The sequence below is a fragment of the Chelonia mydas genome, chromosome 6 (assembly GCF_015237465.2).
Source record: "Chelonia mydas isolate rCheMyd1 chromosome 6, rCheMyd1.pri.v2, whole genome shotgun sequence".
Lineage (NCBI taxonomy): Eukaryota > Metazoa > Chordata > Testudines > Cheloniidae > Chelonia > Chelonia mydas.
Genome location: NC_051246.2, coordinates 32343651 through 32357803, shown reverse-complemented (window position 1 = coordinate 32357803; position 14153 = coordinate 32343651). Strand labels below are relative to the sequence as shown.

At 41.5% G+C, this 14153-nt stretch overlaps 1 protein-coding gene across 1 annotated transcript in view; it reads right to left on the bottom strand.

Moving 5' to 3' along the window:
- Positions 1 to 14153, bottom strand: part of PIK3C2A (phosphatidylinositol-4-phosphate 3-kinase catalytic subunit type 2 alpha) — an 88484-nt gene that overhangs the window by 31993 nt on the left and 42338 nt on the right. Inside the window, exons 9-13 of the mRNA XM_037899712.2 lie at positions 13738 to 13881; positions 5731 to 5773; positions 5431 to 5644; positions 5216 to 5338; positions 3228 to 3395 (exon numbers count right to left, since the gene is read on the bottom strand). Coding sequence (XP_037755640.1) covers positions 3228 to 3395; positions 5216 to 5338; positions 5431 to 5644; positions 5731 to 5773; positions 13738 to 13881 — 692 coding nt within the window. The remainder of the gene's footprint in view (positions 1 to 3227; positions 3396 to 5215; positions 5339 to 5430; positions 5645 to 5730; positions 5774 to 13737; positions 13882 to 14153) is intronic.

The window sequence follows — 14153 nt, the reverse complement described above, 5'->3', positions numbered from 1 at the left end:
TTTCCACATCTACTGTCTGCATGTTATTCATCCAACTTTGGCCTAATCTTTTTGATCCTTGTGCTTCAGGGAGTTGAAATAATTCTCGCACGTGAAGTACGATTTATCCATCTCTCTGCTCTTCAAACTGTTGATAAGATTCTCTTCAAGTAGCCCAACATTACAATATAATTAAATTGACAACTTGACATTCAGCTGAAGATAAGCACGATCCTATTTGGTAAAAACTTAGATGCAGGACCATAGGACCAGCTCCTCAGCTGTGTAAGGGCAGTTGTGTGTCCCTGACAATAGGGGGTCCTCAGGTAGCATACAACCACTGTAATGCATCACTCCCTCACGAACGGTGCAGCGGGTGTGGTCGGAGCACTCCTGGGCTGCAGAGATACCAGCTCCTGGCATGGTCTCAGAGTTGGTTTACACTGTGATTAAAAAAACCTGTGATACCAAGTGTCACAGCCCAGGGCAGCTGGTTTGGGCTGTGGGGCTAAAAAATAGTTATGTAGCCAGAGTCCAAATGTTTATGCTTCCATTTTATAGCCCAAACCCTGCAAGCCCGAGTCAGCTAACCCAGGCTAGCCACAGGTGTTTTATTGCAGTGTAGACATCCACCAGTCAGCAACTGTAAAGGTAAGTTGCAGAAGCCCTCAAGCGGCTTCAAGGTGTGCCTGGGGACTAGTCTGGGGCAGATAGGCTCAAGATCAGAGAAGCACAAACATGACTTAAGGTTACCTTTGCATCCCCAGCCCGAGTTTTGCTCCTCAGCTTTCTTGAGCAAGGTTTGGATCTGGGCCAATGATCTTCAATGATGCAGAGCTTTCTAATATTTACCACTTTCTCTTTACATTCCTTTAATTGCACACTTATTACACCTTGTAAAAAAGTTACTTTAAATCCTATAATCCAGATTTTAGTCATTAAGTCTGGTAAACGATGTCTGATCCATCTTCCGATTCTTGTTCCAGGAGGCCTCTGAATATTCCCACTTGTGGAATCAAAGCACCTTATGAGCTTTTGGAATCTCCTAGCCTATATTGGCCACTTACCCCTCCCTCATGGAGCATTACAAGTGGAATGGCTCCAACTGCCTTTAAGTTCCTGCTCAACAGCTGAAGGTTTAAAACTCAGTGTTCAAAATGTTTCCCTCAATTTTAATGGTCTCCTGCCCCTTTGTACCTACTTTTGTTTATAGTTAAGACTGTTGCTTTTCATTTAAAAAAATAAGGAAGAAAAGGTTTCTTTATGGCAGAAGCACTGTCTGGATCAGCAAAGACCATGAGGGCTGCCTCAAAATCCCTTCTGATGGTGGAGGGTCTTCAGATCTACTTGACTAAAATTGGTATGGTGTAAGTCCAGCATCGATTTTGAAGAGCCACTCAAAGTTATTCATATTATTGTAGAGACGAGAGGCCATGACTAAGATCAGGGTCGCATTGCACTAGATGAAGCACTATGTCCATTGTAAACAGTCTGCAGGTGCCTGAGCTTATCACTGAGTTGAATGTCAAGTATCCAGCACCAATGACTAGGGACTGAAGAGTTTCTTGCTAATGTAGCTTTGTGTCCAGCATTACTGGTACCAATGTCCCCAGATCTACATTGTCAACTAAGTCCTTTGCAAAAAGAATCTAGCACTATTTAATAAGTGTGAATGTACTGGGGGGGGGGGGAGAGAAGAAAAAAGAAACACTAGTTACTGGTACATAAAAACTATCCTTAAAAAGACAGAAATTAAATACCTTGATACTCTCCTTTAAACTGACCCCAGATTACTACATTTAAGTCACATAACAGTTTCACTGTCTACGACAAGAAACCACTGTTCAGTGTCTGTAAAACTTGAAAGCATTTCATTCTAGTTTGTCTGATCTCTGGATGTAAATCTGTGAACCAGTAAACTTTTCCTAAATGTGGATAGGCTGGAAGTGATCTTTGTTACTTACAAACTATATTTGTTTTTCTCAGAGCTTTCATAATCATTCTAACTACTGCATAAGCAACTTACTACATTAGTAACACTAATGTAGCTTAAATGTATAAAGTCAATTCTATCCACTTTTTATTTAGTATTTTTGTAGAAGGCATTATCGTATTTGATTTTTTTTAAGCTCTTTCGAAGTTTGATATGGTTTAACTTTTTAAAAAAAGCTTACACCAGAGTAATAAGACCAGACATCACTATCATATGAAGACTTGAGACTAGAAGAGACTGACTGCTTTCGAGACCACTAAAAATAGAATTTCACAGAAGGAATGTAAAGGTGAGTCCCAGATAACATTTTTAAAAAGCCTCTTTTCCTCCAATCTCCATTTAAGAGCACTGCAAGAACTGAGTTTCTTTCAATGATATACAGTCCCAAAGACTTGTTCACATAAGCTCAATGTCCTGGCTGAAAAAGGTTTCAGATGATGCCCTATTTGTTCAAGGTGATGAGCTGGACAAAAAAAAAAAAAAGAGCTCTAACACGGAGTCAACTCCTGCTGAGCAAAGCAATGGAATTTAGCTGTACTAAAACAAGAGTAATCCTATTGGGAAGAGAACCCTGTGAAAGACCTATGAGCAAGCTGCTCTGCTCTCTAACCAAATCTGTTCTACCACCACATTGTTACCAGCTCCTGTCTGCTTAACACTTACAGAGTGAACTCGTCTGCCTTTCACACCTTCTGCCCAAATGCCCCTGATGCTGCTCATTAAGTGCTATTCTCTCCCTCTCTATTGAAGGTTCTCAATCAGTGGAGAAAGGAGTATATTTTTTAATTCAGTAAATGTTGGACAGTAACACTTGGGGACCCTTACATACATATAATCTATTGTTCACCAGATACTATGCTGGAAGTCAGTGGACTGCCTCAAGGATGCTCTTATTATACTACAAACTGCTGCTACTCTGAAGTACTGCTACCCACTGTGGTCTCTATTTGGGAAAACTATCATGCAAATGTGGGTGAAATATGAACATTCCTTGATTATTAATATCATCCAAACAGCCTATCAACCCAATCCTACTAGTCAGTCTGTTAGGAGAATGCAGAAGCATTTGAATAGCAGCATCTTATAAGCAGAATTCTATTTACTGTTGATCCTGTATCTAACTAACAGTAACTTCCAAGGACAGCACGTTCTATTAAAAACAATGGCAAAGAAGCAGCTTCTGCACTTGTGGAGTTCATCTAAATCCCCTTATACACCCAAGTCATTAGTTAAAACAAATCTTTTGGATGCTTACCGTCTAAAGTCAAAAAGAGGTAAAGAAACTTGACCCAACATCTCCGGGCCCTTTCTCTGTTTATTTGAATCAGGTGAACTTCCACTATTTTGATTTAATATTCCAAACAGAGTAAGACACAAGACAGATTCCAATGGCAATTGTGAAATCTGGATAGGGAAAATGATTCTGTAAAATAAAAGTATGTTAAAGAAGACTCAACTCAGAAGAAAAGAAACCATTAGAATCTTTAAAGGAAGTTACAATATATGTTGATGCTTTTTGTTCTCAAAAGGAAGTGAATTGGTGTTGAACATTAATATGCAAAATTAAATTTATTCACACACTGCATCACATCTCTAGTGTCAGTAACAATTTCTGAAGGACGCAAGGCAACAACCCTGCATCATATCTAAGTTCAAAAGTACCTCTTAATGGACAAGATTTCTTGTGTAAAATTACATGTTCTTTCCAAGGAGCTGGACTGTCTAGTATAATTAATTTTTCCACTTTTTTTGCTCACTATCAGGGCCTATAGATTTGGTTTAACACCCTCTACTTTTCTAAGTTTAATATTAAAGTCAAGCTTTGAGACAATAGGTTTTTTCATCCAAATGAATTGCTGTTTCATATAAGCATTTGCGTGTTCTGAAATGGCACACAAAGTAGAATCTTCAAATCTTACTAAACACTAATAAAATTCAACGTACAGATTAAAGTTCACACTATTCTTTTTCCTGCCTTGACGTATTCTTTAGTTTTATTGTAATGTCAGTTTTATATGCCACAACCCTACACTTCCTACATTAAATGGCCTGAAATTAGCCTAAGAGACTACCTGTCTCCAGTGATACAGTGCCCATCAGTAGAGATGCTCAGGTTAGGTCCCTCATTGTAACAGAGGGCAGCAACTTCGCCATGCTCTAGTGTGTCCTGTGGAGTCTGAAATAATGTTCTGCCCTGGTATAAAATAGCCAGGATTTTGTTGACCGCAGTACCCATTTGTTTAACCTGGCCTTTGAAGAGATAGGGAACTAAGGTTTTGGCAGGCGGGTAGGTTTGTAGGCATTTGGATTACAAGATGTTGCCTAGTAGAAGTGGAGAGTTGAACTGTATATTTAAATTTATAATTTTAAACAAAGGGTAAGGTGCTCAAAGCTTATGTCTGGGCACTTTATTGTTTTAAGTGTGATGGGGAGGGTACTGAAAACACAAACCGTGTATGGGTGAGAGGAGCCGACTTAACCCCCAGGATTAGGACACTATCAATCCACAGTTTTCCTCTTGTGTTCCCCCACCCCACCACCCCCACCAATCAAAATCTAAATTAGCTCATGGAGGACAGTTAAACATTCCCACACAGAAGATAAGAAAATCAGACATTTTTGCTATTAAATCTTAAGTGATCATTTAAAGAGAGTCTGCCTTTCTGTCAGTGGCAGCCCTCCCATCTAAGATTTTAAAAATTACAATATATGCACAATTGTCATACATTGCAAAGGAATGTTAAAACGCACTGCTTGCATTTAAGTGAAGATTAGCTTATCACTGAAAAATGCTTAGAGACTCCAATGAGAAGACAAACTTCCAGAGTACTTACAACACTAACAAGTTTTTCCCTCCCTAGACATTCGGGCCATAACTGAAGCCTTTTTTCAGTTTTCCTCTTTATAGGTGCAAACTGTGCCCACAAAAAGGGAGGAGTTTTTTAAAATACGAGTTTTCCGACAATTTATAAATGTGAACAATCAGCATATTACTAGCGGGCATTTGTTTCTTCCTTCTAGCCCCAGACTTTTTCAAAATTATCAGGGTAAAGTGCTACTCTAACCCAGACAGTATTAACATGTCAGACATGTGTGATCACAGAAAGTCTAAGTTCACTAAGGAGTTCAACAGAATTAGCAGCTTACGTAACTTTCTATTAACTATCCAAGTATAGTTAGAAAATACTATAACTAAAGACAGGAATATTTTAATGAAGGAGCAGAAGTTCTAAAATTACTTACAGTTCATCCCATTTAATCAGATAGAAGAAATTCTTGTATGTGCCAACCTTCTTGGACTGAATGGGTTTAAACAGATCTTTTCCATTATGGGTCAGAGAGCAAACCAAGTAGTATTTTTCGTAACTGGAAAGGAAAAGTCCGCATGTTGAAGCAGGAAGAACAAGAGATGGATAACTGATTTGTAAAACGGGACATTAGTTTAATAAATTACTCACTTTGACACCCAACTGGTAAGAATTCCATGAGCAGCAAATATTGTGAATTGCAGGTGCTCTGTGGCAGTCCATGCTTCCTTAGTGCTTCTATTATTTTTTGTTGCAGAATTGCAGCTACTGCAGCCTGAGTTTAAGTGAAGGTGAAGAAGGGCATAGACTGCTGCAGTCAACTGGTCTATGCTCACTTGCACAGGGTTTTCAGGCTGCAATGAACCTAGATTATAATACATCTTTAATGCGTATCTTCCTAAAACCACCATTTGAAAACTATTCCGAAATAAGATTAAAAACTTTACTTACCAACTGAACTGTTGCTAGTGTCATCAGCGGGCTTTAAGGACACCTGCACAGTAAGTTATGGCAAATTTCAGAACACTGAAGCAGCTTACATCCAAATAACCCCCAATTGCCATTCTTCTCAATGACAAACTTTGTAGTTTAAAACACATGATGATTATCTGAAACACTGGGCCAGATTTAGGCTCACACTTTGGTCCCTTTGCACTCTTGTAGCACAGAAAGTCCATAAAAGCTACCATATGTGACTGAGGATTCACAGTGAGGGATCAAGACCAGAGCAAACTGCTCCGGTTAGCCATAGTTAATGTAACAGCTGCTAGAGGACCATTAAAAAAATCAGAATAAATCAATAGTGCTGAGGGTGCTCTAACTTACACCATGGGACTAGGGGAACACAAAGGTGGCATACAGATCAGCTACACCAGAGGAACAGGACTGTTAGTGTCAATATACCACTTCTAGAAAAAAACTGAAACCCATAGTCAAGATATTTCTTTTATTGATATTTATTCTTGATATGAGAACTTATTTCTCAAACTATGCAACAAATTTAGTGTTAAGCATGAACTTTATACACCTAGGGAGCACCAAACTTTTTCAAAAAAGTGTATTCTATCAGAGGTATCTTTACCATACAGCTAGCTTCAACATTTTATTTTTTGTTCGGTGAGTAACTGATTAGACCTACTAGAATTTAGCTCCTTAATTGTTCTATATCTGTTCCATTATTCCTTTTTAAACAATTTCTTGTGTAAAAAGCAACCTGTAATATGATGCAATACCTGGATGCTCTATCTTCCATTACACCACTGTCATGTCATGAAGGGGTACTGCTGTAGCATAAAGAATGGAAAACTTCTTACTGAACTTCCTTTCTGCTAGCAGCACCTCACACAATTCTGGACGTCTGGCCTGCTTTCCTCTCTCGGCAGCTCACCGAGAAGGATCAGGGTTTTGGTGCCCGATAGTCTGGCCACATCACCTCTGTTCTTGCTGGCAGCCAGATAAGCGATTCCCAAGCTGTGAAACTTGCATGACAACAAGTACCAGAGACAATGAAAATAACTGTACCTTAGACCAAGACAGTCACATGGTAACAATTCCACTTAATATCTGACCCTGGACTCACAAGCCATCCAGGCTGGCTAGGACTATGGAAGATGCTGCTAGCAGAAAGGAAATTAGTGGTAAGAAATTTTCTGTTCTGCTGCTCTGTATCTCCCACGATTCTGGGCATCTGCAAAGCAGTGAGCAGTGAAACAAGTTTAGTAGGAAAGTACGATCCTGCCTTTTTGTGAACTCGCTCAAATCTGTATTATTTCTGGGCTACCGCCTGAAGCACTTTCCTGCCAAAGGAGATCTCTGAAGACAGACGGTCCACCCTACAGTGCTTCGAAGATGTTAGCTGTAGACCAAGTGATGACTTTGCTAATTTCCAACGGACCTGCTTGTTTCACCCATGAAGTTGCTAAGAATCTCATGAAATGCACCTTGATCCCTTTGGGACAGGAACCGCTGATGATCTGTAGGTTTCCACAATACAGTCTAATCTACCTAGCAACGGCAGACTTGGAAGCTTTGAGTCCATGGTACTTAGTGTGGAAGGATGTGAATAGGGAGCCTAATCTTGTTATGGATTCAGTATGCTTGAGAACTTTTCAATGCTCTTCTGACATCTAAAGTGTGCCACTCCTTTTCAATGGGATATTAGGGGTTTGGACAGAATGAAGGAAGCGCAAACTCTTGGGAAGTGTGGAAGGAAGGATGGATTCTGGTGTCCTGAGCACCACCTTGTCCTTCTGAACACTGCTCCTGAATAGGTAAGGCTGCCAGCTCCAATATACCTGGCAGATGTGACAACGATTTAGAAATCAGTATTAAATGGAAAAATAAAGTCTGACACTGAAGTCAGAGGCTCGAAGGGATGGCTTGTCAGGTCCCTCAAAACTAGGAGGTGGTCACATTTGGGGAAGAATGGCCTGACCATGAGTCTGGCAAATCAGACTGTGTGAAGGAATGTGGTTAACCTGTGGATGGTCTGCCAGGGAGCCCAAGGACCCTGTGAATAGCATGGTACTAAGAGCGGACACTTAATATGCAATCGTACGAGGCTACAGGCCTATCTATGCCTTCTTGAGGAAAGTTCAGAATGGCTGGAATTCCTGTGTTTGCACTGTGCTCTTGGCACCAATTGTTGAATATGGACCAGATAAAGGAGTTTGCTTTTAGTGTCAATACTCTCCTTGACTAAACCAATGTCTAACTATGGAAGACAGATGTGCTTTCTGGTCAACAGCCAGGTTGTTAGTTGAAGCTGTTTTAGGTCTGGATGAAGAAAAGAATTTTGTGAGAGGATGTCTGGTCTCTGTGGAACCTGAAGTGGGGGTTCCAATGTCAGCTCTATCAGGTCTGAGTACCAAGATCTCTTTGGCCAATGAGTTACCAGTATTGCCATCACCTATTCTTTTATTTTCTGGACCACCTTCTCCAGTAGTGGGGAAGGTAAACAGTCCCTGCAGCCAACTGTGCAATAAGGCACCTGTCTCTATGGATCTGAGTCTGCCTCCCTTGTGAAGTATTCTGGCCTCTTTGCATTTGTACCATTCACAAAACTAAACTAGTCAGTTGAAAGGAAAGTGAACATCTAAATGATGATATCCAAAAATCTCCTGATTTAGGCACCACTTGGAGTTGCTGACCATGCTGAGCCAGTCTGCCTTTTACTTCACACCCCCTTTGGTATGGATTTCTCAGAGGGAAAAGAGGAACTGTTTTGCCCACCTCATTATTTACACTGTTTGTGTGTAGTGCCACCTCCTTGTTCTCCCTTGGTTGTTTACATATGACACTGTAGTCATCGTCTTATTGAACAAGGACATGGTTCCCCCTTAGGATACGCTGGAACCATCACAGAGCTAGCTTGACTACTCTCAGCTCTAGGAAGTTTATGCTGTGAGCCTTTTTCCTCCAGGCTCCAGAGGCCCTGGGCTATTTGGGTTTCCAAGTAAACTCTCCAGCCCTCCAGTGTGGCATCAGATGAGAGGACTTAAAAAGCTGGAAGCCAGATGGGCTGACCACCATTGTACAGAGTTGAACACCTGTGTTGGAACCCATACAGGATCTTTCACGCATTCTAGGGAGTGGTCCCACACCATCAGATTGAAGGCCTGAAGATTTCTGATGTGTGATTGTGCTGATGGAGTGAGCCCCATGCAGGACACCAGGAGTACCAGCAGTTTGAGACATAGCACTATAGTAAGCCTCCTGAAGCTCTCAAACAAGAAGAATTCCTGGATGGAACCAGAGAACCTTTCTTGGCACTGATTATGAAGCCATGTGCCTTGAGGAGATTGAACATCTGAGACATGCACCCCTGTGCGATGTGGATTGTGACAGAGCTCTGATCAGGATGTCATCCAGGAAGGGGTGAGTTCCCTGTGACCTGATTCTGGTAACTGTCCCCAACATCCTTGTAAAAACCCTGAGAACCAGGACAGGCTGAATGGGAGTGTTCAGTACTGAAGTTTCCTGCCACAGGCAAACCCCAGAAGTCTGCGATGGCATGCCACGATGGGGCTATGGAGATAAGCTTCTGGTAGGTCTACTGAAGTCAAGAATTCACCCCTCCCACCCCAGGCCAGCGATGACACTGTAGAGGCTAGGGTCTCTATCTGAAACATCATTTCCTTCATCCACTCTGCCTTTTTAGGCAGAGAATAGCTCTGATATCTTCTCTCCCCCTCCTCCCCCCACGTGCTTCTGTACAATGAAGATGATGAAGTAGAAACCAGAGAACCTTTCTTCTGAGGAAACACACTATCACTCCCATATACAGAATATGAGATCTTTTGTTCTGAATCAGACTGTTTTATAGGGTCAGTGGAGCTGGGTGACTGGATGAGGTGCGCCCACAGCTCCAGGGAACATTCCTGGCTTGCTACTTCCCTAACCCACTTGTTGATGAAAACCATTCCTTTAGGAAATGGGAAATCCCGCCTCCTAGCTTCAGCTCCGAGCACAGGCCTGTGCGATCTTTGTCATAAAGTAGATTTTGGCAGGGCTGAGGTGATCTCCATCATTGGAGATTAAGAGCAGGTTAGACAAACACCTGTCAGGAATGTTCTAGATAATACTTACTCCTGCCACAAGTGCAGGGGACTGGACTAGATGACCTCTCAAGGTCCCTTCCAGTTCTATGATACTCAGACAGGCTTGCAAGTGGCTCTAACATGTCTCATGAGGCTCTTTGCAGCACATATTAAAACACTGATGCTTTTACTATGTTATTAACCAACTGTAGTTGATAAAACAATATCACCTGGTCTGTCACTTTGCTGAAAATGAAACAATGAATTCACACTACTGTGGCACTGGGTAATGCGGATTGCTAATTTGGCTCCTGAACCACTGAGGTCTGAGTATCACTGCACTGGACTTTTCCCCCAGACCTCGATTCCACTATTCTCCCCTGGGGAATTTGATGTCTGTTTGCTGGTACCTCTGTGAGGACAAGGAACGAACAGAGTGCCTCTCTTGGATGGCCAAACTATGCTGTATTTTGTCAGCCATCACCTTATACACCTTCTCTCCAGAAAGGATGGAGCATGTAAACTTGGCCAAGCACAGACCTGCTTTGTGAGTATCCACCTTTCAGGGCCAGAGCCATGGCTCAAGCTGTGAACCTCAACGAATCTACTGAGGCATCAGCTACAAATGCTGTTGCTAGGGAAACTTTAAAGTGGAGCCAAAGTCAGGGTGATGGCTGTTCGCAGGGCTTTGATATCTTCCAGGCAGGAAACAGATGCTCTTGCAAAGGAGATGGTCACCAGGGATGGTGGGAAGGGAGGGGGCAGAGGAGCCTTCAAAGCCCTTTTTAAGAGTGACCTCCATCTTTCTATCCAGGAGTCCTAAGAATCCTATCCCGCTACAGCAGTGTCACCCATTGGTATCTCATCAATAGACCCTGTAGATTCTTGAATGTTATAGAGCCTGATGTCGCACTTGTTAACATGCTAGCCCTTATCAGGCTTGTTCCTTTTATCCCTGATCACCCCCTGGAAGATTTCAGAGCCAGACAGCTCATCTTCATCAGTAAGGGAGTGGAAGGTGGACAACGACAACAACTTATTTCCTGGATTTTTGTGCTTTTCCTTTAGATTTTTCCCCCCCGTTCATCTTTTTAGAGTGCTTTGGAACCGTAGCTCTACTGCAACTTCGGTAAGGCCTTTTGCAGCTTGTCTTCCTTCAGCCCTCTTGAGAGGTCTGACTCAGAACTCTGTCCTGCTGGGTCCCATCCCCTGGGCAGGGGGGATCATCAGAGATCTCCTGGTCAGCTTGAGAATGAGGGGACCTGATTAGAAGCCTTGCTTCTTTCCCCAGGGTGCTGAGGACCCACTTTAAGGCTGGGACTTCTGGCTCCACAAACCTCCACTCTTTGTTCAGCAGGTGTCTAGTGGGACTTACCCCTGAGTCAAGTGATCAGGGTCCCTCTCGCTTTCAGAGCCTCTCCCTGCTCTACACTAGGGTTCCTGGTCCTCCCTCTCCCCCCCATTAGAGTTGCAGCTGCCTCAGCGGGTAGGAGACCCAACCTGTCTGACTCCTAGCTCCAGAGTTAGGGATAGAAGGCCGGGCACAGGCTGGGGGCAACTTGCCATCTGCTGAGCCTGGAGAAGGCTGCTTCACCTAGAAAGCACTGTTTGGATTTAACCCGGTGCTTTACCAGCTGCTCTGCCATATCTGGAAGGGGCAGAGGAGACAGCACAGAAATGCTGCAGCAAAGGTTCAGGGCAGGCTAAACCAAGCCAGGTGGAAGGAAGAATGCTGAAGGAGAAGATTGCTCCCCACTGCCCAAAAAACTAAGCAGAAAAAAGTTAAAATATGAGAATGTGTGAGAGCAAAAAAACAAAAAAACCCACCAAACCCTGCCACTGCCTGTTCCTATAGAGGCAGAGAATCTGTCAGTGAAAAAGAGCAGAGGGGGCATAGCCAGACCACATGGCACAAAAACACTGAATGGTCTCCGTGAGTTGCCTGCAAGAGATAGGAGAGCAGCCCAAGCATCCTCCAGAATGGTGGAAGATACTGGGCTGAAGAAATTGGGAATAAAATGCACAGGAATGACATGCCTGGACAAAATGAATGAGGGATTGTTGGTCAAATTCCAACTCTAATAACTCTCACCATGCAAGTTCTCCCTCAGTTTTAGTTTAGTTAGACTTTCTTCTAATGTCTTGTCCTAAATCAGTTAAAGAGACTATAAATGATTAAATAGCTGACAATTGATCCCAGAGGCAGCTAAATTTAAAACATAGATGAAGTGAATCTTCTACACCTCATACCTACCTCATAGGAGTGTTAAGAAGTTCTCTTATAAGCTTATTGTGCTGACATGCTCAATTAGTCAGATAAGACAGTTTAGATTATTAATTAGATAAAACCTAAGAACCTTGTAGTTATCAAAGATCTTAAAACTTGGTAAATCAGTTTCCACAAAAGAGCTAATTATATTTTTACTCACAGAGAGGCTGCCATGTCTCCACACTATTTATAAAACATTCAGAACCTGGGATGACAAGTGCTATATACATACCAAGCATTACTAAAACATGACTGGATAAAAATATATGTACAAAGATCTATTGTTACCCCTTGACTCTTGTGGCAACTGCTAATCATATGTAGTGTTTGGATGGAGACTATTAGAGAATTCCAATTAAATGCAGTTTTCCTTCTCCAGAAGTGAATTTCACTTACCCTTAACAAGGGTAATCTAAGTAAATATTTATTGTTACAAATAGATTTTTTTTAATATTAAAACAGATTACAGAAGTACAGTTTGTCAGTTATGAAATCATGATTCCACCCTCTAAATGTGAGGATTTTTACATTCTACAGACCATATTCTTTTTCAAAGTTTTCTTTTAGGCTGTGGATCAAAGAAATTTTGGAAATTGCTCCTGTGGGGTTTGGAGAAACGCTGATTTGTTTCTGTGACATTCTATGGAGCACAGACATTTTTATGCAGATTTTCTATATTTCCATGCCAAATTTTACTTTTCAGATGCAGTCTGAAGGGGACCGTCTGACTCCCTGTTTAGGCTGTTCTAGTGCCTGAGAACTTTACATTTGGTAATTGGCTGGCGAAGTCTAAGTATACATCTCACAACCAATTTACAAATACTACTGCCATCACAATGGTGAACCCAGGAAGGCTGATGCCAGTGTGATATTAGCATGGTGGTACAGCAAAAGGCATAGCTCTGCAAAACTCTGGCTTTGATGATTTTGGCAGTTTTATTCCTTTCTGAAAAGGACATTTTCCTTCAAATGAAGATCCCCTTTCAGTATAGCGAAGTCAGATCTTGTCAAAAAGTAAGCCAACTTCACGGAAACAAACTGCTCAATTAAAGTGGCTTTCGTGTGAGAATTTGCATCATTTGGGAGCACCTTTGGTCCCAGATTCAATACTCAGGTAAGATGGAGTTTTGAAGTGCAATTGGTAGTTTACACACTACAGACAAAAACACTGATCATTGCTCATAAGAAAGGGAGAAGTTCCTACCACTGCAGTTCTCTGCAGAAGGGCATGAACTAATCGTTAAAAGCTTCATTCGAATTTAGTGCACCCACTGCCATGCACAAGTCCACGCAGCAGTCTCAGGTTGTTGTATAGTACCCACTTAATATGTGAAAATACCAGTGCTCTCAGTAATTTCAAAAACATTTTAAGCCACGATCACTTAAATAGAAAAGGATGCCAAGAGTTCACCATCAATTAAATATTCTTTTGAACAGACTGAAAAGGGAATTTTTTAATCAAGTCTTCCACATTGTTTGTTAGAAGTGTCCCTTTAAACTTTTTATTTTTAAAAATCAACCCTACTTAGAAATGCTCAGGAGGTTTCAGTTATCACTACTCTGGAAATAACTTAATAAATACTGATAAAATATTTCTATCAGAATGCCATTGATACAATGTGTTCAAGTTCACATGATAAACCTGCTTACCTCAGGACTTTTACTCCTTGGAAGATTAACAGCCCTCCTCAGCTTCTTTACAGAGTCGGTTATTGCTTGAGTTTCTACTCCATCCAGTGCATAGCAGATTTTTCTTACAGCCTTGATTACATGATCTACTGCTTTCTGTTGGTTCTAGCAAGAAAAGTACAGACAAAGAAAGGAAAAAGTTTGATTGTGTTGGCAGAAATTGAGATTGCTGCAGTCCAAACATCAAGATAAAATTTTAGAGGGGAAGTCAGAAAAAAGAAGCACGTTTTTGGACATTATCTATGATATAGCCTCTCAGTTGCTCTAAAAAGTTAAGTTTTTAAACTAAAACCATAGTTTTGAAATCACATACGAGTTGTGACATCAACTTTTAAAGTACAAGTCAAGAATTTTTCCTTGAACTAAACTGCTTATGG